The sequence below is a fragment of the Onychostruthus taczanowskii genome, unplaced genomic scaffold, assembly GCF_017590055.1.
Source record: "Onychostruthus taczanowskii isolate IOZ18803 unplaced genomic scaffold, ASM1759005v1 scaffold5, whole genome shotgun sequence".
NCBI classification, from domain to species: domain Eukaryota; kingdom Metazoa; phylum Chordata; class Aves; order Passeriformes; family Passeridae; genus Onychostruthus; species Onychostruthus taczanowskii.
This window is the reverse complement of record NW_024502568.1, coordinates 4,885,808-4,913,720: the sequence shown is the minus strand read 5'-3', so window position 1 is coordinate 4,913,720 and position 27,913 is coordinate 4,885,808. Positions and strand designations below refer to the sequence as shown.

Genomic DNA, 27,913 nt, shown 5'->3' with positions numbered 1-27,913 from the left:
CGGGCCGGGCCCGGCAGGGGCGGGGAGGGGGTTAAAGCGGGCGGGCGGCGCCGTGGGGGTCGCTGCCGGGGGCAGCCGGCAGGCGGGTGTGAGGATGAGCCGCGGCGGGGGCCGAGGGCCGTGCTCCGAGCGCACAGGGAGGCTGCGGAGGTGAAGCCTCTGCTCCCTCGCCGGGCGGGATGGAGACTCTTGGCGCTGCAGAGGACGTGTTTTATGAGGAGGAGGAGGAGGAAGTGAACTGCTACGACTTTGAGCCTCTGCCGACGCTGCTGGAGGATGAGGTGAGTGAGGCAGGTGCGGGGATGGAGCCGCCGCCCTTGCGCTCACCTGTAGTGTAGCGGCCTCAGGGCCGCCCGCGGGAGGCGGCCGGGCCGGGGGCGCACCCGGGCCCCGGGAGCGGCCAGGCCGCGGCCACAGCGCCGCTCGCTTCCCGTGTGTGCTCCGCCGGCGCCTCGCTGCCTCCTGCCCCGCGGTCCCAGCCACCAACTTGGGCTTAGCCCATTGCCGTGCACCTCCTCCACACAACAGCAAAGTCATGGTCCTCGAGTGCGGGGTGTCTCGTCACTGCTGTCGTAGCCGTGGGTTAATGCTGCAGTCGGCAAGTACGTGTCCTTGTCGCGCCCGATCAAGGGAAATTTACATGGGCAGAATAATTTCCCGAAGCTGCCAACCGCTTTTTTGTCCAGCCGTATATTGCTGCCCCTTGCTAAAAGGCCTTTGACACTGGGAAATAAATACAAAAACTATCAAACTGTTAAATCTGTTTCTTCTGCTGTTATGCCAAGTAACCTGTAGCTAAACCCAGTTCTTGTCATCGCGTTTGTCTGGCTCTGTTATTGGTGTTGCTCTTGCTCACCTTTCTATCTCTTCACATGAAGTGTGTTTCTTACCCCCTTGTGAATGCTGGGGCAAAATATTTGGAGATACTTTCCTTTTTTAAGTAAAGGCTTGGTAAACTGTATGTGAGCTGCTCATTCACCAAACCAAATCTTACAAACTTTCTAACTTGCTATGTCAAGAATCTATGCTGAATCAGGAGTTAAATGCAAGTTTGAAAATGCAAGGCCCCTTTAATTTTTCCTAAGTCACCCATTGACTTGGCAGTTTGGCTCTTCCACCGTCTGTAGTGCTCAGTGCTGTAGGCCTTCTCAGACTGGCCCATGTAAAATCTTGGAGGAAGATGGTAGTGGCCTTATTTTTTACACATTGGCTTAAATACTTACAGTATTTTCTTGGAAGGGAGAAGGCAAAGGGTCAATTCTTCTGTACAAGAAAGAACGGGGCCCATTTTTCATATGTGTTCAATGTATACTTTGATTGTGGATTCCCATGAGTCCCATCTATTTATTTATTACAGAAACCTAAGGAGTTTCTGTATTTTTTGGGGGAGAATGAGCATGACCTATCACCTGGTGATTAGATAAGCTGATAAAAAATAACTGCTTTGAAGAGTATTCAGAGAGCTTCCTAAGGCAACCCAGAGTTTTTCTTCAGATGTGATCAATGTAATGGATGGCATTTGCCACATTTTCTGTGGTTCTGGAATAGATTGTTTTGAAGTTTGTGTGGATTATTGTGGCAAAAAGGTGTCAGAAGGCTGTGAGTGCTGTTGTACTGAACTCTGAGCTGCTTAGTCATTTAGTGAGTCTGCTTTTCTTGTCATTGTACCAAGTATAAAGAATGATGTTGGTGTCTGATGCAGGTGGTTTTTTTGCCAATATGTGAAGCAGGAATCTGCCTGAGCTGAAAACTAGAAAATGCTAAGGATGAGGGTGTATTTTGATTCCCTCTCTTTGCTAGAACCTTGTTAATTTCATACTCTTTAATATTTGATGTCAAAATTTTTAAGAAATGGTCTGTGGCAAATTAATTTTTTTATTCCTACTCTCTCTTAATTATCTCTCCTTCATTATAGGCTACTGAAGAGTTTTGTACTTGCTGAAGAAAATATAAGGGAAAGCTGAAAACTAAAGTGAGCAGTTAAGCATGGTTGCCTGATTGGTTTGCTTTTTGTAGCTCTTAGTGTTAAAACCAGACACTTTTATATTCAACCCAGACACAAGTGTCTTTTGCTGAAAGTGACAAAAAGGAGGCATGAACATCTCTGATATTTACCCCATTTGAAAGAAGCAGCTTCCAGTGATCCAAAGTACTGAAGCAGTTGCTCAACAAAAGTTTCAGTTTGCCAGAACCTCCTGTGTTAGAGTGTTAAAAGGATGTTTTTTTCCACTTGGTAACTTTTGGTCTGTGTTGCTTTGGGGGTACAAGCTAGTCAAATGCAAGTCTCAGTGTTTTCAATGCTTCATTCTCTACAAAGGCCTTGATTAGCTGCGACAGCATCTTTAGTAACTGAGGTCAAGGAAGAGTGATCATTTGGGAAATTAGTGGTTTCTGTGAAGAAAGTAACTTGCTGCCCTGGAGCAGCAGAAATAGAAAGGCCTGCAATGTGGTGGTGGTGGTATTTTATCTTTTTTTAATGTTAGTTTTATCTTCACCTAGCCATCCACTGCTGATGGAAGCCGTGGAACATTCATAGGACTTTTTTTTAATTTTTCCTTTTTTTTTAAATTTTTCTGTATGACATAGCTTTCTCATCCCTGGGAAGGAAGATAAACTAAGCTTATCTGACATTAGATCATTACCTTTTAACCACAAGACAAAAATGTTTTGTAGGTTTGTGCTGTAGCTATCATTGCTGATAATTATTATCTGCATTGGAGTTTAGCCTCAAAGCTTAACTCAAAACTTCTCTTTATTGTGACTGGAATGTGATGCTGAGGCTGTCTTAAAGATTGCAGGTTTAATTTTTTTCATGTACACTCTAAATTGAGCCTCTTACGTCCATATGTAGAGATGAAATTCATAGTTTTGCGCCTTGATTAGTGTATCATTATTTTTTTTCTGTATTGTGGCAAATGCCATCATGTGACCTAGCTGGAGGATTCTAGGAGAGTTAAAATAATTGCTCATTCATTCTTTCGATCACAGAGTTTCTATTTTTTTAACTCTTTTTGCTGGCCATAGATTAAGAAGTTGGTCTCCTCTTTCCAAGCCTGTCCTTATCCCACCACTCAGTTTGGTCAGTTTCAAAGCCTAATGTTTGTAAGAGAGCTTGCCATGTGTTTTTGTTTGCAGATACAGCAACCTCTGTGCTGCTCTTCGTGCTTGGAACAGCTTCCCTATGGAAATTTGCAAAGCCTCCTTATCCACCCTCACACTCTGATGGCAGCATTACACGATTGTACTGAGCATAGCACAGAAAAAATAAGATTTTGTGCTGAGATCTTTTGCTGTTCATTATTATGTAGGACTGAATTTGATGAGATCAGGGTCCATGATTAGTGCTAGAAGGCACTGTGGTAATGCTGCCATTAGTAAATCAATCCACGTCTAGGCCATGTCTATGAAAAATAAGACCATTGAGAAGAGAAGTTCAGTTTGCCAAATTGCAGTGAGTGTGCTTTATTTCTTACCTCATATTTATTTATTAAGCATTATACTTTAGACTAAAAAGCACAATACACTTTTGGACTGAAGTTTGGTTCTTGTTTGAAAGATATTATGAAAGCAATGCTTAATTCTCTGAAAGACGTGTTAATAAACTGCTAACCCCTTCTGTATATGGTAATTCAGATATCATTGATATTCTCCAGTGCTGGAGTAGGTAAAGAAATTTATAACTGATCTCCAAGGGATTAAAAGTTTAAACCACAGCAGTTTGCTGAACTGTAAGATACTTCACATCCTCTTTTGCTGATTATGACATGCTTTATTTTTTCTCTATGCTAAGCAATGTGTATCTATGTCTTCCATTCAGGGTGTATTTAATATCACTGTGTAATTAATAGTAATTATAGCTCTGATACATAGTAACTTCTGTAGATTACCTTTCATTTTTGTTACCTTATTTGCCCGTAGAGATGCAATTGATGTTTTATTTGTTTGGGGTTTTTTTTCCTCATTCCTTTAAGTTTGTGAAGACTTTACTTCTCTAGCTGTTGATAATGTATTGGGCTTGTTTTCCAAAAATATCCATAGAGAGGCTGGTTGCTTTGAGCCAAGCAATGTTTCTGAACATCTTGACTAGGAAAGCCACATTAGAAGCACATTTGTTTGTGAATGGACTCATAGCCTTACTGTGATAATAGGATCGATACAAGTTGACTAAAGTTTAGGACAGCAACTTAAAAACTTAAGTCCATGAGCTGTTTTGATCACTGAAAGCTCTGGATGTAATGGGGAGGCCTGGGACAACCCAAGTATTTGGTTTTAAGTCCGAGTATAAAAACACTTCTCCTATGGCATGTTTGGCTTTTCAAAGTTTATTAAATGGTCTACACCACTAAGCTTCACAACAGCATCATTCTTAAGACAGGCTAATCTAAAAGGTACTTTTTTCAGATCACAAATGGTAGGGAGAAGTGCTGTGAAAAGAATTCTTAAGTAGTTTATATAAAAAGACACCTGGGAAAGCTTGAAAGGCATGGATGAAACAAAATGTTTTCATTTAGTCTCTCTGCTTTTACCTCCAAGTGGCCTGTTTCCTTTGATGCAGTGTTTATGTAAGATGCATATCTCCCATAGTATTTTTTTTTTAATGTTGGCGTACTGTGATATCTTTGTTCAGGTTAACTGTGCTTCTAAAAACATCTCTGTGTTAAGAGCAAAGTCATGCACTTGGTGTTTCTTGGGGTGTTAATCAGTGTCCTAGAAAGTCTGAGAACTTGCTGGAAACATTACTTGTAGCCAATTGTGTCAAATGTAATCTATGATAGAGAAAGTAGTGTCATGAAATCCAGGGTAATTTATTAATTCATATCTTGGCAGGAGAATGTGTCCCTTGCTGATATTTTGTCACTGCGGGATAGCTGTCTTACTGAGCAAGATATTTGGGCAATTTGCCTGGAGTGTTGCCATTCTTTGAAGAGCATTGCCCATTCTGCAATCTTCCAGACACTCTGCATCACTCCTGACACTTTGGCTTTTAACACCAATGGCAATGTATGCTTCATGGAACAGCTCAGTGGTGAGTATTTATGTTTCCAGGCTGTTTGTTTTAGAACTGTGGAAACTCCTGGTGAGAAACTGCAGTAAAACATTGCATTCTATTTTTAAGATTTGCAATTAAAATAAAGATAAAATAAAACTTATTTGGGAAGGGGTGTGTATATTTTCATGTGAAAATATGTGTTCCGTTTTGTACTTGATGAACAAAGGCTGTTCTGAATTTGCTTAGAAAATTCCTCCTAATTATTTTAAGACTTATCCAGGTGATAAGTCTTCTTTATATCCATTTTAAACACACAAATTGTGTACCTGTGCGTGCAAGTTTCATCCTTTGTAAAGCATGTCCTTCACCTCTTACAGATCTTGTGATTTCGTGGTATGTTCTATTTCAAGAGAAGTCTGATATTCAGTGGATCTTGCTGATTGTGGCCATAAAATTGGAGCAATTCTATTGCATGTTTGCTACTAAAAAGGAAAGTTCTCTCAAATAAAGGCCTTGTTTTTTTTAAAGCTCTCTCTTAAATAAAAAATTATTACTTTTTTAAGTAATGATTTTCAGACTTGTCAAGTATTGAGACTGATTGAGAAATTAACATATTAAAATTAAAAACTACTGTGTAGTAGCATGGAAGATGTTCAGTGTATCATGGCAGATGAACAGGGAGATGCTTGACTTTAAAAAGTTCTTGTTTCATCTTAGACAAAAAAGCATGTTATGGTTGCTGTTCCTTTCTCGAGTGATGCATCTCAAGATAAGTCTTCAGTCTCTTAATGATTTTACAGAAGAAAAGTAAAGAAAACCAACCAAGCTCTTACTCTATGGTACTTTTAAAATTATGTTGGTTCATAACTAGGAGAACTATTCTAGTCCAGATACACACCAGTCAAAATTTTGTTGTGATTTCTTTAGCCTAATTTATTTTTAAATCTCTGTCAGGATGTTTATTCTTTCACGCAAAATCTAGATCACAGTATTTAGAAAAAATACTGGAATAAAAATGAGGTAAGGTAACATTGCAACAAGTGAAGATTTTTTCCCTCTTTAGAATTAAAGACAGTCTTTCATATAAATAGAACATCATAAAATATAATTTAAAAAGATGAAAATATACCTTCATAATTGTTGTGACTTTTTTATTAAATTCCCTAAATAGACATGAGACAACTTTTAGTTTCATATTAATAGGGTAATGTGGAATCAATTTATTTTAAGGAGCTTGAAATTAAAAAAGAAAAAGAAGCTGGCTTTGTATAAGCCAAGGGTATATGAAAGACTTCTTGAAAAGCATAAATCTAGTGGATGAAAAATGCCCCTCAGCTGAGATCTTTGCTTGTAGGTGGGGAAATGAAAAATCAATTTCTTCTTAAATGTTTTAGTCTAATTGAATAGCTGGCAAACAATTGATCCAGGAATGCTGTATTAATGTACTTAAAATGTGGGATAACAAATTCCTGTGCAAAGCAAATGTACAGATTTAGTTCCCTGAAATCATGTTAGTCTCTAAGGAAAAGACTTTTCATTAGTTCTCTTTAAAGAAAGGAATGTTTTCCATAGGAATGCAGAAAAGTGACTCCTGTGTTCTATTTCTCTCACACTGTGTGTTTGGCTCTTTCTCTCAGATTTTGTTACAGTTTGGTTAAAAGATAGGTTGTTGTAGGCACTTGAGGATGTTGTCCTTTTTGCTTCCCTGCAGTTGTTGCTTATGGATTTATTCTTCCAGAAGATAATTATAACCTCTGGATTTGCTTTCCAGCGAGGGAAAGTGAACAGCCTGTCATCTCTGCTTTAGCAGCAAGTTCTGCTTCCTGCAAGTTCTGTGGTGCTAAAGTGACAACCATTCAATAGGATGTTCTGCCAAGGGCTCTGATACCTTCTAGACTCTTCAGATCACACACATTCCCATTGTAAACATTATATTAAAAGAATACACTGAGCTGTACCAGTGATAAGTTAAATGCAGTTAAGTATTAACATAGTTAAGCACAGCCTTTAAAGTGTTCTGTGGAAAGAAAGGGAAAAGGTAGTGGGGAGATAAAAAGGGGTAGTAGTAGTCTGCAGGTGGGGGAGAGGGGAGAACAAAACACCTGTCCATTACTTCCCATTCTGCCTCCTCTGCCCACCCCCAAAATCAGGAAAAAATGTGGTGTTGGGTAAGAAACGCAAAATTGGTTGCATAACCCTCTTTTTCAGTGGGAAAGTACATTTGGGAATATCCTAAGGAGCTATAAATCAGTTACTGTTTCTAGTCAGCCATGCCACCTAGCTGCAATGTACGAATGTAAAAAAAGTCCTCTAGTAGTCTCTGCTATATAACTGGGTTTAATAAAAACTTTACATTTCACTTCTAAAGTACAGGCACAAAAGCTAAAGTTATGATGATTTAGAATTAAAGCTAAAGTTATGATGATTATGCTGTGCCTCTGAACATACTATTTTTTTCTTCTTGTTGAGAAAGGAAACACGCTTTTTGCATGTAAATCATCTCAATCATCCTGACTTCCCAGAAGGATAGATTAGGTGAGTTGGATATGTATGTGAAGAGTAGGCTTTTTAGTTGTGCTCCTGTTGAATTCCTTGATGTTCTTTACAGGGTTCATGTGACGTAAGTGTGGTGTGGTACCGTGTACCTGCTTGGATGCAGAAACAGCACCAGACTCTCATAAGAAAGTCTGTTCTTCTTTCCACCTCTGCACTCAGAACTGGCTGCTGCAGTAGCTCAGTTCTCTGCTCAGCAGCACATGCATGGGCAATTTACTTCCTCTACGCTTTTATCATAAGTAAAACAAAGCAGAAAGGTCAGAGTTCTACGATGGCCTGTAGATGAAGAAGCAATTAGCTGTTCAGACCCGGCTTTGCTGCTTGAACCCTTATCACCCAGGTCTGTAATGGAAAATAGTGAGTAGAAGTGTCCAGTTAATCAAATCAAACCTCTAAGCCACACCTGAGCCACACCAGCTTTGGTGATAACTGGGTCCAAACATAAATGCCTGAAGGCAAGGAGTGATTAGACGTGTTAAATGTATTTCTTTGTGGGTGTTTAATCTGTTTTGTTTCTTAGTAGGGAAGTTATAATACCTTGAGAAAGCTTGAAAACAGCACTTATTTTACTTCCAGCACTGTAAACATGGATAACGAGTTCTTTGTACAGCGGATTGGAGTGAACCAAAATACTGCCATACAAAGTTTCTTTTGTATCAGATAGGAGTGTATGTGTACATTTGTATCATCAAGTTGTTTGTGTTTTTTGTAAACAAGACTACTAATTTCTAATCTGTCATGTTTCCTTTTGTTTTCAAAGACGATCCAGAAGGTGCCTTTGTTCCACCAGAATTTGATATCACCGGTAACACTTTTGAGGCAAGTTCATAAATTTATCTGTAAAATAGAGGGGGAGGTTCATAGTACCTCTGACAATACCAAATGCTCAGCATTCTCAGTATATAATTTTAGAACTTATAAAGATTGTGAGTAGTAAATGGTGCTGTTTAGATATGTTTTGTGAAAATGAAAAGTAAACTTAAAATGCCATACTAATTTTTGGCATAAACATTTGTTCACTAGCTGTTAAAATGTGAGAATCTATTTTGGCTGAATAATGTTACACTAAACCACAGCTGGCCTATGTTATGTTCACTGGTACCCTTCACTGGTTACATTGGCTTGTCTGGGGACTAGCCATGAACTTTTATGACTAAATATAAAATTTGTTTGCTATCCTCTTCAATAAAATAATTCAGGGAAGGGTAATCAGCAATTTTATCTTTGATTTAATGAAGAAACAGATTACTGTCTGTTGCTTTGCAATGCACAAATGCTCTACATTGTTAAATTAAATTAGATTTAAATTGTTTATACTAATTCATTAGCCTCCCAAGTCAACCATCTCATTGCCTGCTACAGGAGCACTTGCTTGCTTAATATCCTTTTTCTTAATACACTATTTTTTCTGGCATGTATTCTTAGATAATTCAAATGCTTTAATTAGCAACACATTAATTCAAGGTATATTTAAAAAAATCTGGTTCTTTATAGTCTGAAACAAATATCTTCTGCTTTTCAGAGTTATAGCCTTCATAGTCATGTTTGTAGTTCTCTGTTTCTTGATGGGGGTGGTGGAAAGGAGGAGGAGGAGAAATGAACCTTGGAAGTGTGAAGTACCACATGTTAAAAGAGAATGATAAGGCAGGAAGGGTGGTAGAATAGAATATGAAATAATGCAGTCTTTGAAGGTTAAAGAGGCAAAAATTCAATTGTTGCTATGCTTTATTAATGTATCTACATATGCCAGCAGAGTTCTAGTGGTTTTGTGCTCACTCTCCTCCTCATCCCCATGATGGTTTTTGGGGAGTCTTTCTTTCTGGAAAAGGATTGTTAAGAGGTGGCCTGCATTCCCTGTAAACTTGGCAACTGTAGAAGCCTTTATATTCAGATGTGGTTGGGGAAAATGAGATCCCAAAGGTGACTGGTTTTTGTTTCTTTCTTTTTGTTGTGCTTCTGAAGCCGTACTAAGGATTTTACATAAATATGTTCTTCATCCCTTAACAAGCCTCCGAGACATGACACAGAAATTTGCTCCTTTGGCCAACTGATTTCCCCCAATCCTTTTTCCTTGCCTAGTAGTTGCTGAACTTGTCTGCATAAAGTAAATAGATACACTGAAAGAGGTTCAAAGACCAAGGAGATGGAACAAAGTGAAATAGGAACTTGGGAAGACTGATAATACTAAGTGACCTGAAATTTTAGTTCCATCTGATAGACAAAGCCATTGTCTTCCTTTTGGATAAAACACATCTGTGTATAGAGCTGTTATTTAACTCTTCTCTTTCAGCAGCATGTACAGGCCTGCTAAGCCCCAGTGAATCCCAATACCAAGCACAGCACAATCAGTTAAACATTCAGTGAAAGCTGTTTGAGTCAGGAGTGGCTCTGAACATTGACTCTTTTACTCCTTTTGCAAAGGTCAGTGAAGATACATGAAAGTACACATTTGGTTGGAAGGAAGTTGACTTGCTCTGCCTTGTCTCTTGTGACGTGGGCTGAGTGCACTGATTTCTGTATGTTGCTGCTATCTCTTCATCTAGCAACTTGGCAAGCCTTCCAAAGCAGGGAGAGCAGGGCTATGACAGCGTCCTGTTATTGGCCACCCTAGAGCAATACACAAGGCAAAAAAGCAAGGGCTTTCCTCTGCATTAAGGCAGAAATATATTGTTTTGCTCCTGGTTTTTGGTGTGCATTTGGTGAGCCATCTATGAGATTCAGACTATTTGTGGAACTTTCAAAACTTTACCTTTTACCATGTGTACAGTTTGGTTGAATTTTTAAGTGCTTTAGTACCAGACCAACTTCTGCCAAGGATTCCATGATGATCTCTGCTCGTCTTTACTTTTGCAGATTCCAAGACCTCAAGTAGGTTAATGCTTATGTACTTGTTTCAAGGGTTTTGTAATACTGTAATCTTTCCAAGTTGGCCATTTCCTTCTTGGTGTTAATACTTCGAGTTCTTCTCTTTTCCAAAAGTATTTAGACTTTTGTGTATCGCCTTACCCCTATTATAACCTTTTGCTATTGCAATAGTAGTGCTTTGTATGCATCTCCTGGCTCATTGTGCTGTCTCAGTGTTATGAAGTTCTTTGATTACAATCAGCTGCCCTTTATACAGGGGTGTCAAGTGTCTTGTATTACTGCTTGCTCCTTCCTTGGTGATGACCTGACTTGGTTCTTCTTTGATGGAGATTTGTGGCTGCTTGGTCTGCTTTGTTTAGAACAATGGCAAGTAATGTTTGTATTGAAACTGTCTGATTTCAATATAAAGAGAAAAAAAGTGTTTTTGTAACTACTGATTATGTTCAGGATGATCTTTGATAGCTGTTACTCCAGCGTCTAACTTTGGCTGATTTAAAATAGTTATGTCAGCCAGAGCTTTTGCTTGATTTGAGTGCAACCTATTTTGTGGCTTCTAAAATGATTGCACACAATGAGATCTGTATGGCTACTGGATTACTTCTTTCCCTTAAAATCTTTTTTAAAAAATCCTTCAATTAAAGCTACAGTTATTTCAACAAGAGATGTTTTGTTTCCTGCTTGGTGAATTACTGATCCAGACCTCTAATGGTATTGTGACTCCAGCCTAATTAGTTGCTAAACTTAGCTGGCACTCACAAGCACACAAGGGTAATAGACACAGGAAACAAATTGAAATGCGTTACTGTCCTGGTGTCTGAAACAACACTATTAAAGATGTCAGTTTCTAGTTGGAATTTCAAATAGCTAGAGGTCTAAAGCTTTGTCCACAAGACTGAAAAGTAATTGATTTTGTGTAGTTGGTTTTAGACTTGTGCCTTCTTTCTTGACCTGCTCTCCATTTGTTAAGTAGGAATAATAGCACCAGCTATTCCTACTTTCAACTCTCAAATTACTGTTGAGAGTTGAAAGGTGAAAACTAGCCCTTCAGTTTCAGTATCAGGTGTAAAATAGACTTTTTAGAGAGAAACATGGTTAAGAAGAAATTAGCTGTGAAAGGGGCTTGTGGTACTGACAGTGAAGTGCAGCTGGACTTTCCATGGTGACTTTAGTGCTGCCACAGCTCCATCCTGCGGGTTTGGAGGAAGGATTGCAGTTTCTGAGCATCTGAAGAGACCTTGAAGTCACTCTGTTAAGAAGTGGTTGCAGTGGCATTGAGTATGCCAGTTCTGGCTCCTCTTTCAGATGTTTGCATGGTTGCAGTACAAGGACAGAAAGGCAGCCAAGCAGGTACTGAACTAAAACAGACTCTGCTGCCTATCTGTTTGTTATTGTTTTTTTCCTCTGACTGCTATCTCCTTACAGACTTCCATGACCATTGTGCTCTAGTAAATGTACTGTTAAGAATTGGTGCTGAAAGAGAGAGAATAGGAGTTGAGTTACACTTTAGAGTTATAATCCATGTAGTAAATGTACTGTTAAGAATTGGTGCTGAAAGAGAGAGAATAGGAGTTACACTTTAGAGTTATAATCCATACTGTAACTGCCAAGAAAAGGTGAATTTCTGTACAGTACACTTAGTATCATTTGCACTTCTTTTCTTAATGCAGATGCAGGCATGTGATGTAACTGTGCTCTGTAAGTTTTCAGATGACTGAAGTTTTCACTTGCCTGCATTGATGGAAATACCTCCATTTCTGCTTTTCCTCTAAGCCAGAAGTTGAGCCTGAATTTGCTATTGCAAGTATTGACCGCGTCTTTGTTCTCACTGAATCTTGAGCTAGAAGTCAGTTAGACACATCTGGATTATAAAGACTAGCATTTAATTTTATCATTTTCTACTCATTGTACTGTAGAGAACAGCAAAGAATCTGGATTTTTTTTCAAAGACAGGAAAGGCTAAGATGAAAATACATATTTGAGGCTCCTTCTAAAATTTGCCCTGATTTTGCCTTCTAAATAGGAAGAACTATAGTCTTTTTCCTGTTGAAAATTGTTCCTATTTCATTTTCTTGCCCTGAGCAGTACAGTGTTAGACTTGTGAAATTTGACCAATGGGAGGCCCAACACGAATAGTTAAATATTGTTGGGTTCATTAATAGCCTTACTTCTATCACTACAATACAAGATTGCCTCAGGTTAAAAACATTGGCTGTCTCAAACCAGTTTCAAATAGCTATTTGTCTGCATCACAAAACTGCCATTGAGTCTCACACAGAGGTTCATTGATGTGGAACACCACATTTCTAAGATATGAGCTTTCAGTGAGATGAAGGAGCGATGTCCACCATGTGTGAGCTTGCATTTATAATATTTTAATAATGTGGCTATTCAGTTTTTCTTGTTCTAGTGAGCCTTTGTCATAGAATCAGTGAATTTTCACTCTTGCCTATATTTTTTTTATCTTAGGGAGATTGGATAATACTTCTGTTAATGACTTATTTCAGTATTTGGAGGTGATAAGATGCAGTAGTTCAGAAACCTCAGTGTGCAGCAGGATTAAAGCCTTCAGAAATTAAAAGAACTGAAAAAGTGATACAGAGTTAAATACTATCTTGAAGAGAAGGATGAGTTAGTGAAGGAAAGAAAGTGAAGTTCACATTGCCTCTTTTTCTCATCTAGGGCTTTTTCTTGCTTTTATCTATCAGAACAGGAGTGGAGTGTGCTGATCTTTCACCTGTGAGAGAATCACAACTGGAAAATGCTGAATGCTGTGGCTATCTTTGTTAGAATGTCATGTCTGTCAACTTGCAGGTCTCAGTGGTTGATTTATATTATATAAAAAAGTCAAAGTATTTCATCAGCCTTAAAAATAAACAAATGTACATGAAGTGTTAGAAATGCTGCAAATAGAAAAGATACAAAATAGAATATTATTACATTGTTTTTGAATACTAAAGTATTAAGATTCATATAGCTTATTCCTATGATATGTGACAAGGCAGCTGGAGTGATAAATGCAATATACATACAAATATTTTATGTACATATACATGCATGGGTTGAAGTTTCAAATGAAACATACTGTTCTGCAGAATAGATAAAGAAAGGTTCAGGGTATGTGTGTGTGTGTGTGTATATATATATATACACACATATCTATGTCAGACCTACTGAAGAAAACTGAGCAGACAGTTTCATGCTGCAGTATTTCTCAATACCTGATCATTACTAACCTAGTGCTCATGTCTCAGCTGTTGGTCCTTCTCTAAATGTTAAAAGCCTTCATCTTTCTCCCAAATCCAAACAGTAGACAGTATAAAGAAAGTCTTGTCTTTGTGATTTTGCTAGTCTTTTAAAGCCGTAGCTTTGAATACTGTGAGATTACCTCTATTGTTCTATTTTTCTTTAGCTCTCAGTGCAGGATGAAAAAAGAAAACTTTTATATGTTCTCCTAGATGGGTTTTTGGTTTTGTGTTTATTTGACGGGGGATGCAAGTCTTTTGAAACACCTAGTGCCTTTTTTCTTCAATTCTCTTTCCCTTAGTTTCATGTAGCCTCCCCTTGAGACTAATTCTATCTAACAGCAGCAAGGCTTGTCATCAGCAAATGGTAACTTATCTCCTCCTGTAGTCTAAACCATTCACTCTTCTGAGTGTTATTTAAAGCTGTCTTTTTCTTCAGTGACAAAAATAAATTACTTTCATTTGTTAGCTCTGCCTCTGCTGTGCTATAGAAGAGAAAATGGAATCTTCCTGTTCTTGCTTTTACATCACCATCCCAGCTGAGGTCCATTTCAGGAACTTAGGACTGAGCAAGCACCCTTTAGATGCTTTACACAAAGTTAACAAAAGGAAGAATGAGGCCAATGGAATGGTTTTTTGCATCAGACTTTTTTTTTTTTATCCCTTTTAATTCATAGGCTGTCTTCAAGTTTATAACTTGGTTACCTCAAAAACCTACAGCTGGTTGCTTAGTCCTGAAGTTGGGGTTGTAGAGTTGTCATATTGGTCTTTGCCAGCAAACTTTTTGAGCATATTGCCAATATTTCTACAGTTTTGCCCCTAAAGCTGAAACAACTTTTCAGAGTGACTTATTTTTATTAGAAATAGTCTGTCTCCTAGGCAGAAAATTTTTTTTTAGAAGAAAAATTATTGTATAGGTAACCTGGTCAATGAAAACATATAGAATTTTAGGTTTATTCCTTGTTTGGCTACAAGGGTCCTATAAGAAAGCATTATTAAATTTAAGATATATAATTTTCCCTAAGATTCCTGAAGATTATGCCCTGATGTACAAAATAATTTTTAAGTTATCTTACTTAAGAATTTTTGTTTGGAAAAGATTGGGAGTGAAGAGAGAACTTTGTGTTCTCTCTTAAAACAGGTGTTCTTTATTGTTGGAATTTACTTTTTTTGAAGCCTGAAGGGTTGTGTTGGATAGATTTATGGATAGTTTCCATCATGAGCAAAAAACTATGGCAAAGAGAAGAGATTGTTTTCTCCTGTTACATATGCACAGTGTCATAAATCTCTGGGCTTCTTAATGCTAAAGATGCACAACTGTTTTGGATTTGTTTGTCTCCAACCTCTTCCATGTACACTCATTAGTACTGATACTTTCTCAGCTATGGATGAAGTTGTCTTCTTTAGTCCTCATATCATTATGTGTCAGTTTATGGTGCTGGCCATTCAAACTCATTTCTTTGATGGATCCATCATCATACTGGTCTTACTTACAGAACTTAATTTTCTCTGATCCCTTCCACTTATTTCCATAATTTACTCCTTAGAACAGTTAACAATGCTGTTGACCCAAACTCTTAACATGGAATTATTCCTTATCATTACTTTTTATCAAAAGACTCCTCTTTCATTAATTTCATGTCTGTTTTATGTGGATATTCAGGTCACTAAAAGATCATTGCTACTCTGGATCTGGATAATTTATATTCACTGAAACAATGGCAATTAATTTCTACCATTTGCACAAACTGAAAATAGAGCCATTTCACCAGTGTATGAGAACATTTATAAATATCACTATTTCTAAAAGATTCAGGAAATTATTGACTTAGAGGTAGATGGTAGATGTCTTCCTAATCTCCAGATAAAATTTCAAGACTAGTTCGGTTTCCACTGTGAATTAGATGGTTGTAAAGGATCAGGTTGCTGAGATTTAGTCAACAGAGCCTTCAGGATTGTGACAAAATGTTTGTCATTCACATGTCACTGTCCTTAGTTACAGCATTTCAGGAAACCTCAGCAGAATAACTGCGAACATGCTTTTGAAACTGAGGATAGTGTCTCCTGGGAAATGTATTGAGTGTGACTTAAGTTTTCTTAGATAACCTTGCAGCATGTTGTGAATTAATCTCTTTGTATATGCATACCTCCAGGATTCTTGAACTTTTCAGCCCTTTCACCAAGTTTAAAAATAAAATAAACAAAAACAGGAGAAAAAACCCACCCAGATGGAAAAAACCATCAAAACCACAAGCGAACAAACAAACAAAAATCCCCAAACAAACAAACAAAAAAAAAAGAAAAAAAAGCCCCACAAAACAACCAAAAACCCCAACCAAATTTCTTTCTCTCAACTATAATAGTTCTTCTATGCTTGAGTAGAGAAGGAGTAAGGTTCACTTCTGCTGAAATCATTCCCCTGTGAATCAAACTAAAAACATAACCACTCTGAAATCATCCCCCAACCCTCCTTCACCAAGTGTTTACATTCCTGTAATATACAATGAGAGCTACCTTGGCTGCTTCTGTCACCTCCAGCTGTTCTGTGAAAATTGGTGTTTTGAATGTTGCCATAACAAGATATTATGCAGAGAGGTAAATACAGAAGTGTCTGACCAGCTTTTTACATTTGGCAGTTCATCGTATATATCATCCTGATAGAGAAAAAAAAAAAAGAAATCTACATAGATTATTTTAAGGAAGAGTTAACTGGTTATTGTACAGTAATGAATATTTTACGTGTCAGAGTCTGGGTGTCATTGATTCATGTCATGGTAAAAGAACTGGGATGCTATTCTTGTGTACTGGCCCATAGTGTTCTTACCTGAAAGTGTTGCAATTCAGTTTTTTACCTCCAGAATGTGTAATAAGTATTCCTCAAATCAGAATGGTGTGAATGTATTATTCAGAGTGACAGACTTTACCAGTAGGCACCATCTCTTAGGTTTAAGATTAAAAGAATGTTGGGTTTTTTTAATAACATACTTCAATACTACGAATAACATTGTATTTGCTATAAAATTTAAAAAAAAAAATCCTGCACAGTTGAGAGAAGACAGAGCCAGTCTGCTCAGCATGCATATGACTGTTTCTCAGGCTTCCTTGTTTCTATGCCTACAGGGAATCAGTTGTCTTACCTTAATTAAGTGATAAATTAATTACCTATGGCAAGTAACTTAAAAGTAAGGAGGTTAATGGCTGATAAAACATAAGGAGAGCTGTGACACATGAAACTCTGTTTCAAAGGGAGTTTTTAAAAAATACCATTGTTCAGGAAGCTTTAAAGATAAATGTGAGTAACTTTTGCTCTCTGAACCTCTGAGGTCTTCAGCAGGGTTTTTTTTCCAGCATTCTTCCTTACCGTCATAATTATACTTATTCAGTCATGCAGGACAAGAGTCAGTTGGTGTGCTACTCATCCGTATTGGGGTGCCTGATCTTTGTGATTAAGGGAGCCTAAAAGTGGGATGGAAGTGCAAGAAACCTGTTCTTAATTTGTTTCTTCACTCTGCAAATACATGAGTAATTTCCTGCAAATAGCATGGTTTAAATTTGCTCAAGATTCGGAGCATGTTCATCTTTATGTGACTTCCAAGAGGAAAATGAATCTTTATCAGGGTAACAGTCAATGGCTTAAGATACATCTGACTTTAGTACAGTAGTTAAAGTAACAACAGCTTTTTGAAAATGTATTCAGGTCCATTTGAAAAATTTGTATTTTTTTTTCTTCATTTCTGGATATAGCTCTGAATTGACAGTATTTCTTTTCAAAGTGATCACTACTATAGATGCTGGCAAATTGCTCTATGGACAATAATCAACAGAGCCATATCTGTCGCTATTAAAGTAATGTTTGCTGGTAGCAGAGAGACTGTTGTAAATGTGTGCTCTATGGACAATAATCAACAGAGCCATATCTGTTGCTGTTAATGTTTGCAGGTAGCACAGAGACTGTTGTAAATATGTCTTATGATTTAGTAAAAAAAAAAAAATCTCCTGTCAAAGAAGACCTGAAAAGAAATCCCTGAGGTTAGTTAAAAAGTATGGAAAAAAAACCTACAAAAGAATGAAAACCTGATATTTTTAAAATCTCTCAAAATACAGGAATGCTACCCGAAGTCTGCAATGTTTGCAAATGAATAAGATACAAAAGAGTTTTTCAAAGAAAGCTATAGCCAAAAAGCTATGTCATTTTTTTGAACATGTTTTAATCTTGTAGGACCTTCAGTAGGTTCCTACATTGCAACTCTTCTTTATGGAGAATTATCAAAAATTTGGCTCAGTTAAGAGTGTCAGAATAGACTAGTGACCAACCTGGCAAAATTAGCAATAACATAAATTTCCAGGACCAGATGGTGAAACAGCATTTGTAAAAGAAACAATTACTTCAAGTAATACTCTTTAGCCTGGAAGACAGTGCCCTGAGGGAGAAGCTCTGCTAGAAATCTGTGAGGTGTGCTGTGACAGTAGCCATGTAGTGAGTGTCAGCTCTCAGAAATGAAGAAGTGGGTGGCAACAATGAGATGTACATGGGTGGATTCAAACAAAATACTGCCTTTTATGCTGTAAAATGTGGAAATTCTTGCTGCAAAACATAGATGCAAAAAGGTTGCATGTGGCTAATGCTTAGACAATTCCATGGAAATAAAACAGTTGGTATGAAATGTTACAAACAAGAAGCCTGCAACTAAAAACTGAGGTTAGGTTGATTTCCCAAGTAGTGTTTCTCAGTTCAAATGGGATGACACAAACAGAGGTCACCAGAACCAGTAAAATGCAGGGACTAGGTAACAAAGCCTTGCTCATGCCTTGTTATATAAACTGGTGACCTGATGTTTTTCTAACATACACAAACTTAAAAGCTTTCACTTCCTTTTGTTAAAAAGACAATTTGAGAGTTAAAATATTTACCTGCAGGCTTTGACCATGAGAAAATCTGACCTGTAGATGCATTTTGGGCCAATTTTTTAGAAGTCTATTCAGAAACAAGTTTTTTCAGACAAGGTTAACTGCAGTTAGAAGGGACAACCTGCACATTCCAGTATTTGTTAACTGCTTCAAGCTGGACTGTATGTTTTGTGAATAGTTTACAGTGGCTGAGCATTTCTAGCATGCTCTGCAGACTAATTATCAAGGTATCCACAGTGCCAAATGAACATAAAGCTAATTTTTAATACAACACCTTCCAGTAATTACAATTATGCAGAAAGGCATTTAGTCCCTTTGTAATGAAGGAAAGTATTGAAAATAGTAGACCTATTTCCCTTTCATTTTCTCACTAAGGAATATTACTGACTTTCTTTTGCATAAAAATGGTGTATTTTAGAGTGACTACATAGAAAAATGTAAATATTTGCATAGGTAAATATTAAATGTTTTCTCCCTACAGTAATTTTCTCAAACGTTACCTTGAATTTTTTTATAAAACTTCAAAGTTTAATATCACACTGAAGCTTTCTTTTATGGAACCCTTAAATGCTTTGAATTGTGAAAGGGTGGAAGTAGCTATATCTGTGCAATCTCAGTAAAAAAGAGAAAAATATGCAAAAATAAGGGTCAGATAAGAATGTCAAAACCAATTACACAATTTCTGTAACTTGTCATTTAGTCAGAAATATTTTTTAGGAAGTATTAGTTGTATTATGGCCTTTCTTTTTCAAGTCTTTGGAAGACCTACAATTCTGAACTTAGTGAAATCTTAATACAGAATATAAATGGCCATTATTCATAAGTGCTACATGCTAGTGCAGTCACTATTCAAAAGCTCTTTTGTCAGCTTTTTCCTGTAGTGTTTGTCTGCAAAAGGGAGTTTCTGGAGAAGTTCAGTTGTTTAGCCCTGTCAAGCAGTAATACAACAACGCCTCTGTCACTCTTCCTCTGTAGTCTTGGAGCCTTTACTTCATCTCCTGATCTTTTGATTGGCAGATTTTAAAACTGGAGCAGGTCATTATTGTTCTCTGATTTCACTTCCTGTTGTGTTAAATGATTGTAAAATGACATGCAGCAAGGCAAGTAACTTTTAAGTAGAACTTGCAGAAGCCTTTTGGAATATATTCCAATCATGATATAGAATAATAACATTATGGTAGAAGCTTTCCTTGCCCTTGGTAAGTGCTTCCAGTACTTAGCCTGATCATTTTTTAAAAAAATGTTGTATCTTCACCTTTTTAATTACCTTTTTGGGGTTTTTTGTCTTCTTATGCCTTTTTGTCTTGGAAACCAGTCTAGTATTAAAAGTTATTTTGATTTGAAGCTACTTGCATGATCATGACCTTCAAATTTTTCTCTGAAATACGCGAGTTCCCTTGTTTTGGCATGTTGCTGAAAGAAGGACTTCTATTACCTCAAATCATAGTTACTCTCTGCAAACATATTTTTTTTGTGTTGCCATTGGGATTCTTAAAGGGCACATTATTTCCATAATGGCCTTCCCAGTAATGCATACCATAATGGTTTACCTACAGTTCTTGTTATGTTTGCTGGCTTTGGGCTAAGAGGATATGTACTGTCTAGGACCAAATCTGGAGAGCTGGTTTCCTAATATGACTTCCTCTCTGTTCTCCCATCCTTTTTGAAGCTGGCACTGTGGTGCAGTCTTGCTGGCATGGTCTATATATTTTTCTAACAAGTGGCATTTAGTCTTTAACTCCTGAGCCTCCTTAGGAATTTTGAACAGATTGCTTTGGGTTTGTTTGGTATTTCCTTTGGATCTCTCTAGAAATGCATGCTATTTATCAGCTATTAAATTATTACCCTGTAATGAAAAATGCTTGCAATTCAAAAAGCTTTTCTCCTTATCTACATTTAAAACAAGTGGGTGTGAGGGGTTTTCTTGGGAGGAGTGTTATGTTGGATTTTGGTTTTGTTTCTTTTTGTGGTAGTGGTTCTGTTTGGGTTTTTTTTCAGAAAATGAGGAGAAAAAGCCCTCCTAATTATTTAATAAAATTCCTAACGGCCAATTCAGTCCCAGAAGAAAAGTTTTTTGCCACCCTTTCTTATTTGTTACTTTCCGTAGAGCAGACTAAAAACTCTTTAGCTTGCTTGTGAAATTATTTTCATTGTGAGCAGTCACTTCTAGTAAGCATTAGGTATTTTATACTTAAGAATTTGCTTTATTTATTGCATATACACATCTTCTTTCCCAGGAAGTGAAATTTTCTTCCTAAGCCCAGCTGTGCAGTTAAGTGGAAGCTTTTTGATGCATTAACTTGGGGAATGCCCCACCTAGTGGATGATCAGAAGCGCATTTTCTCATTGCTCTGTTAGGACACAAAGTTACGTTGGATTACCTTAAATATTACCCTTGTTTACTGCCAGCTCGGGAAGTTGATTTGATAGCTGGGGTTTTTTTTCCCGTTTTACTTGTGGGCATGGTGGTGGTGTTTGGGGAGCTGGAAGAAGGGAAAGGTAAAAGAGGGATTTACATGGAAGAAAGTTTCAAGTTGAAAAAGGTGTCCACATTCCCTGTAAATGTTTTAACACAGAAATTAGTTACTAATTATGATGCTTAAAATGGCCATCTGCAAAACTAGTTTTCCTGCATGTCAGAGGAAGGGAAGTACCTTAACAGAGCAACTTTTTGTGTGTTGGGAAAAAAAGATCTTACTTCAGTTTTTTCCCATCACCTTTTTAATGGGCTATTTGCTCAGGCTTCATAGTTTTGTATCCTTTTACCAACATGGTCTGTTTCGTCTTAGAAAAAAAAAATCATTCTTGTCTGTCAAGGGTGTGGTTCAGTAGGGCTGCTGCTACTGAGTGGGTTATAGTAGTTTATGTGGCACAGGGCCCAGGGCCGTGGGTAAAGCAGCCCTTACTTTTGGAATGGATGAACAGCCTTCATTCTTCTGCTAAATCAAAATAAAAATCATAACAGTTCCTGTCTTAGTTCCTCTGAGGTTCTCAAAACTCTTCAGTTACCTTTTCTGTTTAATGATGAAGCTGTGTAACAGTGAGGAACTTGAGACTGAAATTACTGCTTTGGAAAAAAAAAATCTTTTCTATCTAGATCAGATGGCATCTAGTCTGCTTTTCTGACGCTTGTCCTAATCTTGATGTGTCCCAAAAATAAATCAAAGCTTTGGAGCCAGCAACCAGCACTGGTTTATGTGTTCTTGGTTTGGGGATGGCATGGAGGGGAGAGGGGAAGAGAGGAATTCTCCAGTCTCACGTACACAGCTCTTCCTAATAGGTGGTGTTACACTTCCCTTCATGGAGATGTCCTGCCTCACTAAAAAGTAAATCTAAAAGCATACCTGTGTAAAAAGTATAATTCATACAATTTAGAGACAAAAACACACCTTAATGATAAAGTTAGGAGTGGGTGGAGGAAGAAAATTACTTTTGACCTTCAAGTCAGTCTTCTTTCTAAGATAAGAGATAGTTAAGTATGTAGCAAAGGCATTAAAACCAATTTAATGTACAACTACAGTCATTATTTTATTTGTGTATGTATCTGTAAACCTCAGAGGGCAATGTTCAGTACATTTGAATTCCTGGCTGTGCTGCATCACCACTGAAATGTTTATCCAAACTTGAATTTATATTTGCTTATAAATTTTACGCAATTTGGAAATATGTTCTATGAATGGAATATAAAATACAGGCCATTATGGATAAAATACCATTGCTCAAGCAGATCTGAAAATGTTTTGGTTTTTTTTTCTTTTTTGTTTTTTCCCCAAGAAGCAAGATACTTCTAAAATTAAGATGTGGCTGTGTTGTGTGGGAAATCTACTGCATTAGCACTAGATTTTAAAAAGTTGCTGGTTCACCTAACCCTAATCCATCACGAGGATGTGGGCTTTGAGAGAAGCAGAGGTGGAAAACATGGAGTATTTTAAAAATCTCTTTCATAAGTATCTTCAGTGACAAGTGGTATTATGCTGTATTTTCTCTGCTCCTTTATGCTTGATAGCGCTCATAAAATATTGCTATATAGAAAAGGGTTTTTTTAAATAAATATTTTGTTTCCCTGCTAAGAGGAATGTCACTTCAATCAAACTTTTTAGCATGCTTCTAACTCAAACAATAATTACACAAACACAGGGTTCTCAGTTTTATATTTAATTGTAGTCTGGTGTAATACTTGTAATACTGGTTACTGATGAGGGGAAAAAAGAGTTATAATTGTACCCCACAAGATTTTTTTTTGTTTGCAGCAAGTATATATGCTTCCCCAAAGCAAGTCTGAAGCTGGTTTTGTTCATCATGTTTAAATTAAACCACCTTTCCGGGAAACTGTTACCTTAAATTTGAAAATAGTTTAAGCTTGTATGATCTTGAAGCTGTTGTGGCAAGAGGGAAAGAATTGGTAGTATATTTAATGTCTTTTTTTTAAATTCATGCAGGCACACATCTATTCTTTGGGTGCAACACTGAAAGCAGCAATAGAATATATTGTAGAACCTGAGACAGAATCAGAATTTGGACAAGATCTGCACACTCTACTGGAACAAATGCAAGAAGAGAATCCTGAAAATAGGCCAGATATTGAGGTAAAACAGCCCTATATACTTTCTTGTTTTAAAAAGGTGATACTAATATTTCTGTATGTGTGCTCATTAATCTCTATTTATCTCATTAATCTCTGTAATTATGAAGATGGTCTTGATAAGCAATGTGCTCAGGTTTTGCAGGAAAGCCGAGGTCTTCCCCAACTCTGCAGAAATTCATCCTTTTTCCCACTCTAACGCATATACAAACCTGGAAAGTAGATGTAGATGTTCAACAGTGCTTGAATTTTTAAGATGATTGCGTGAAGACACTGATGTATCTAAATTTTCTCATTGACTGTTTTCTTCCCATTTAATATTTGGTTTACAGGGAGACAGAGTGTAATTAGAAATAAAAGCACAGGCATTATGCTGTGAAATCTGTGTGATAATTGGCTTGCATTTAAGAAGGGGGTATAGGGACCCTGCCCCAGGAAGCCTCTGTTCCTTGGCATGTTCAAACCATTACTACTAACTTTTTTTAGTTTTTCTGTAAATATATAAAGGCTTTGATATCTTTATTGGATTTTGTATTTTAATCCATTTAGCCTCTTATTTTACCTTTAGCTTTTAGAAAGAATTTGAAACTATATACGATTTTTCATGATGTTTTGAAAGAATTTACGTTCTAAATGTTGGTTACCTAATGGAGTTATTTGACATTAGTGTGCAAAAGTTCAATGTTTTTGCAGACTATGAGAATGTAACCAGAGAATAACAGTTGTGCAATGTGACTTTTCTTGGATTCAGTTCTTCTACTTCAGAATAGTGCGATCGTTTTTTTTTGGTTTTGTTTTTTGGTTTTTTTTTTTTTTTTTTTTTTTTTTTTTTTTTTTTTTTTTTTTTTTTTTTTTTTGGGGGGGGGGGGGGAGGGGGGGAGTGGGGTGGGGAGGGCATGGATGTTTAATTTTCCTGAACTGATAATGTATATTCTAAATGTTATAGCATGTTTTTTTTTTTTTTTTTTCAAAAAGTTGGGTTTTTTTTTTTTTTTTTTTTTTTTTTTTTTTTTTTTTTTTTTTTTTTTTTTTTTGCGGGAGGGGGTGATGGGGGCAGTGGGGTGGGGAGGGCATGGATGTTTAATTTTCCTGAACTGATAATGTATATTCTAAATGTTATAGCACCTATGATCAATACTTTGCAGAAAGAGTGCTGCAACAGAAGAATTAACAGATTCATTTTTCATTTTTATAAAGTCAAAATATTAGCTCCCTGACTGAGGACTGCCCGGGCAGAAGGCCATAACTAATATGGAGCCTGCTTGGTCAGCTGCTCTATTTCTATTCATTTACTGTTAAGTTGTCAGAGGTGGGATTGTATAGCACTCTCTCATCTCTGAGTGCTCTGTAGACCCTGAAAGCTGTTGCTGACTATTGAAATCATCCCAAAAATAATTGGCCTTGGGTAATATATAAGGGTCACGTTGTGAGTATGTTCTTTCTGTTCTTTTTTCACTGGACACTTTCCTGGGTGAACAGAGTTGTGGGAGCTATTTGGAGGGGAATCCCCTAGACTTTTCTAGGTATTTTGCTAGACTTCAGCACAGCTGGATACCTGTCTCCCTTTTTCCTGCCCTTCCTCAATCCCCTATGTGAGCCAGGAGGGTCAATTTCTTCTTTCCATGCACAACAGCAGAGGAGCAGTTGAGCGGGAACTGCTGAATGGGGAAGTGAGAGCATCTCCTAAGGGCTGTATGAGGTCTCACCAGTGTTTATCTTGGAATAGTTACTGAGGAAATGGTGGGATGCATTTGGAAAGGCAGCTCTCTTCTACGTCCTGCCCAAAGGGGCAGGTTTTTAAATGTGTGAATATCTGTAGTTAATTATGTGTGAGACCAATGCTAATGCCACCAAATGGTGCCCAGGCTGCAGATTAGAGATATGAAGTACGGTTACTTTTTGTGACCTGATAATGATTGCTTTTTCTAACTGGGAATATTGCTTTTTAAATAATTGTATTTTGCAGTTTTAAAAAGATTCAGCGTTTAATTTTAATGTAATTTCAGTAATAAAAACATTAATCATCCTGTCTGTGTCGCTGAATTCAAGCTAAGCACTGGCTGTTTAAAAAAGTAATCAGCACTCTAGCTTTTGCATTTTCAGTATGTTATTCATAAAGGATAACATTTAAGATAATTTTTATCAGTTGTTCTTGATGTTCTAACTGTAGGCTAAAACTTGAATTGTGTTAAATGGCTTCATAATAGCCCATGGTAAAAACAAGAAATTAATTTAACCACATAATAGAAACACGCAGTATAAAGAATTGGAGAAGAAAGATCTCCACTGTAGCATCATACAAATTCAGATGTACTGTGGGAGTTAACATCATTCATGTTAGTCAAAATTCACAAATCTATTCATTATTAAATAAGTATTTAATATTATTTTTCTCTAGAGCATTTTGTCATTATGTGAAGAAAAAATGAAGATTGCTTCATCAAGTAATATTTGTCGAAGCTTGTCTGCTGTTGGAAGAAGAGTTCTTTCAATTGAATCATTTGGTGCTTCTCAAGGTAACAGTAAAATGTATTTAGTCTAAAACTTTAGATTGCCTGACATATCTAATGATTTTTCAAAGACTGTTTGTGTGATGTCCTGTTATAGGTTCCTTTGTAGATTACAACAAATCATTATTAAATAGTTGTAGATTGGTGATGGGGAAACAGGGACACACAACTCTTAATTAACATAATATGTTTGGAGTGTCCCTTATGATTCAAAGTGATTTGTTCAGAAATTGAGAAATTTGTGTAACATACTAAAGATATGTAACAACAATGGCAGAAAAGGCAATATAAAGATTTACAAAAAGTGATTAGGAGGTTTAATAGACATTTAATATAAGCATCTGTTTTTGTATCTAGATGTCTGTGATAACATGTGGAAGGGAAGAATGTGTCAGAGGAGTTTGGGATCTAAATTATATTCAAATGAGAAAAACAACATTGCAGGTGATTCGTCTGCAGTGGAAGAGGTGACGACTGCCTGTCATAACAACTCTTCTGTAGTTACCATGGTGACTGGCAGAGAAAGTGGTTTAAAGGAAATGCAAATTGATCTGAATAATGAGAAAACTCAACATTCACAACTTGCAACTCAAACTGAAAAGAGCAAAGAAGAGGACAAACACACAGTGTACACTGACAGTTTTGCTAGTGTTGCTTTGGATATAAAATCCTGTGTTATTGACCTGGAGAGAGATTGCCTTTTTAAGAAAGGTTCTTTGAGAAAAATGAAAACCTTTCCAAAGCTATCCCTCGAACTTGCAGATACAAATAACTTTTTTACTTCGGTAACCAACAGTGTACCACTAGATAGGAAAAATCACTTTGTAACACAAGAGTCACTACCTCTAGACAATAATAATGAGGTTGCTTTTTCAAAGGGGAATCTCAATTCGTTTGCTGACAGTAGTCCACCAGAAATAGGATCAAAGAATCACCAAGTTGATGATCATCATTTAGAAGCACCATGTGTATGCACACAAGTGTCGGGCTTGAATCTAGAAGAGCATATGCCACTTATCAGTGGGAAAAAGATAGGTTTTTCTTCATTTGATCACAAAGAAGACTCTTCTGGTGCTGCCTCTGAAGTGCTAAAACCAGCTGATATGCTGAAAGGCCCAAATCAGTCAATTGCTGGAGCAAAAATGCTAGACAACTACATGGTATTGGAAGACTGTTCTGAAACTTTTCAAGGGTCAAATGAAAATTATGTACCACATTTTAACAAGATGGATTCAGTATTAACAACGAAACCCAGTGGGAACAGACATGGATCAAACCTAATTAGGCCACCAGAATTAAGCAACGATGTGATGAGTGCAAACAATAATGAAGATAATCTTTGTGGAGGCAGAGGTTCAGAAATCAAAAGTAATGAGCAGGTAGTAAAAATAAAATCTTCATTATATAGTTGCTGTAGTCACTTATGTGGAGATGAGATGACTTAAATACTGTGTGATTTCTTTCCCCCTTGTCCACTTTAGCATCCCAGAAAATGGAATTTTGCTAGTCTGCACACTTTAAGAGTTAATATTGGAAACATGGTGATCCTTTTTTCTTCTTAAATTAAAAAGTAAAGTGCTACAGTGGAATTTATGCTGTTGCAGAATCAACTTAATTTTTAATTTTTTTTTTTTTTACAAATGGAGTCTACTCGCTGGTGTGTTAGAGCATCATTCCATAATAGCTGATTGCATTTGTAAGAGGACAACCAAAGCATACATGTATTTTTAACTCTTTATGTTACTGTCAATGCATAAATTTCACTACCTTGCAGTGAGCCTCCCAGGTGCTTATGACCATTGCAGATTTCCTGACTGTAAACCTGTCCTCACTGAAATCAGTGGCAATATCCCATCAGCTTCAGGGGGATAGAGTCCATATTTTTTTTAATCTTCCATGTACTTTTAAGTTTTTGGAAATTGTACATATGCTATATTCATTCTGTGTTCTTAAATTGCTGTCTCTGTTTGTTATGTATGTTTCACTGTAGAATTTAAATATGTGCACAATATGATGGATATGTTGTCTCATGCATTAAGTCTTTATAAATAGCCAAGTAACAGAGGGAGAATCTACCAGAGTTTGTCGATAGATAATTGTAATATGGTCTCTGCTCAAATTACATATCTCAGGGTGGACAAGTTTGGTCTCTGACTAGATGGTTTTCTTTTGTGCCACACTCAGAGGTGTAAACAATTCCTGTGGTAGGAGAGCTGCTGGCTAAAACTGCGGGGTTGTTTGTCCTTCTCCAGCTTTGTTA

At 37.0% G+C, this 27,913-nt stretch overlaps 1 protein-coding gene across 1 annotated transcript in view; it reads left to right on the top strand.

The window, feature by feature from the left end:
* Nucleotides 1-179: 179 nt before the first annotated feature.
* Nucleotides 180-27,913, top strand: part of KNDC1 (kinase non-catalytic C-lobe domain containing 1) — a 56,133-nt gene continuing 28,399 nt past the window's right edge. Inside the window, exons 1-6 of the mRNA XM_041415731.1 lie at nucleotides 180-281; nucleotides 4,828-5,026; nucleotides 8,307-8,365; nucleotides 23,001-23,147; nucleotides 25,542-25,659; nucleotides 26,011-27,032. Coding sequence (XP_041271665.1) covers nucleotides 180-281; nucleotides 4,828-5,026; nucleotides 8,307-8,365; nucleotides 23,001-23,147; nucleotides 25,542-25,659; nucleotides 26,011-27,032 — 1,647 coding nt within the window. The remainder of the gene's footprint in view (nucleotides 282-4,827; nucleotides 5,027-8,306; nucleotides 8,366-23,000; nucleotides 23,148-25,541; nucleotides 25,660-26,010; nucleotides 27,033-27,913) is intronic.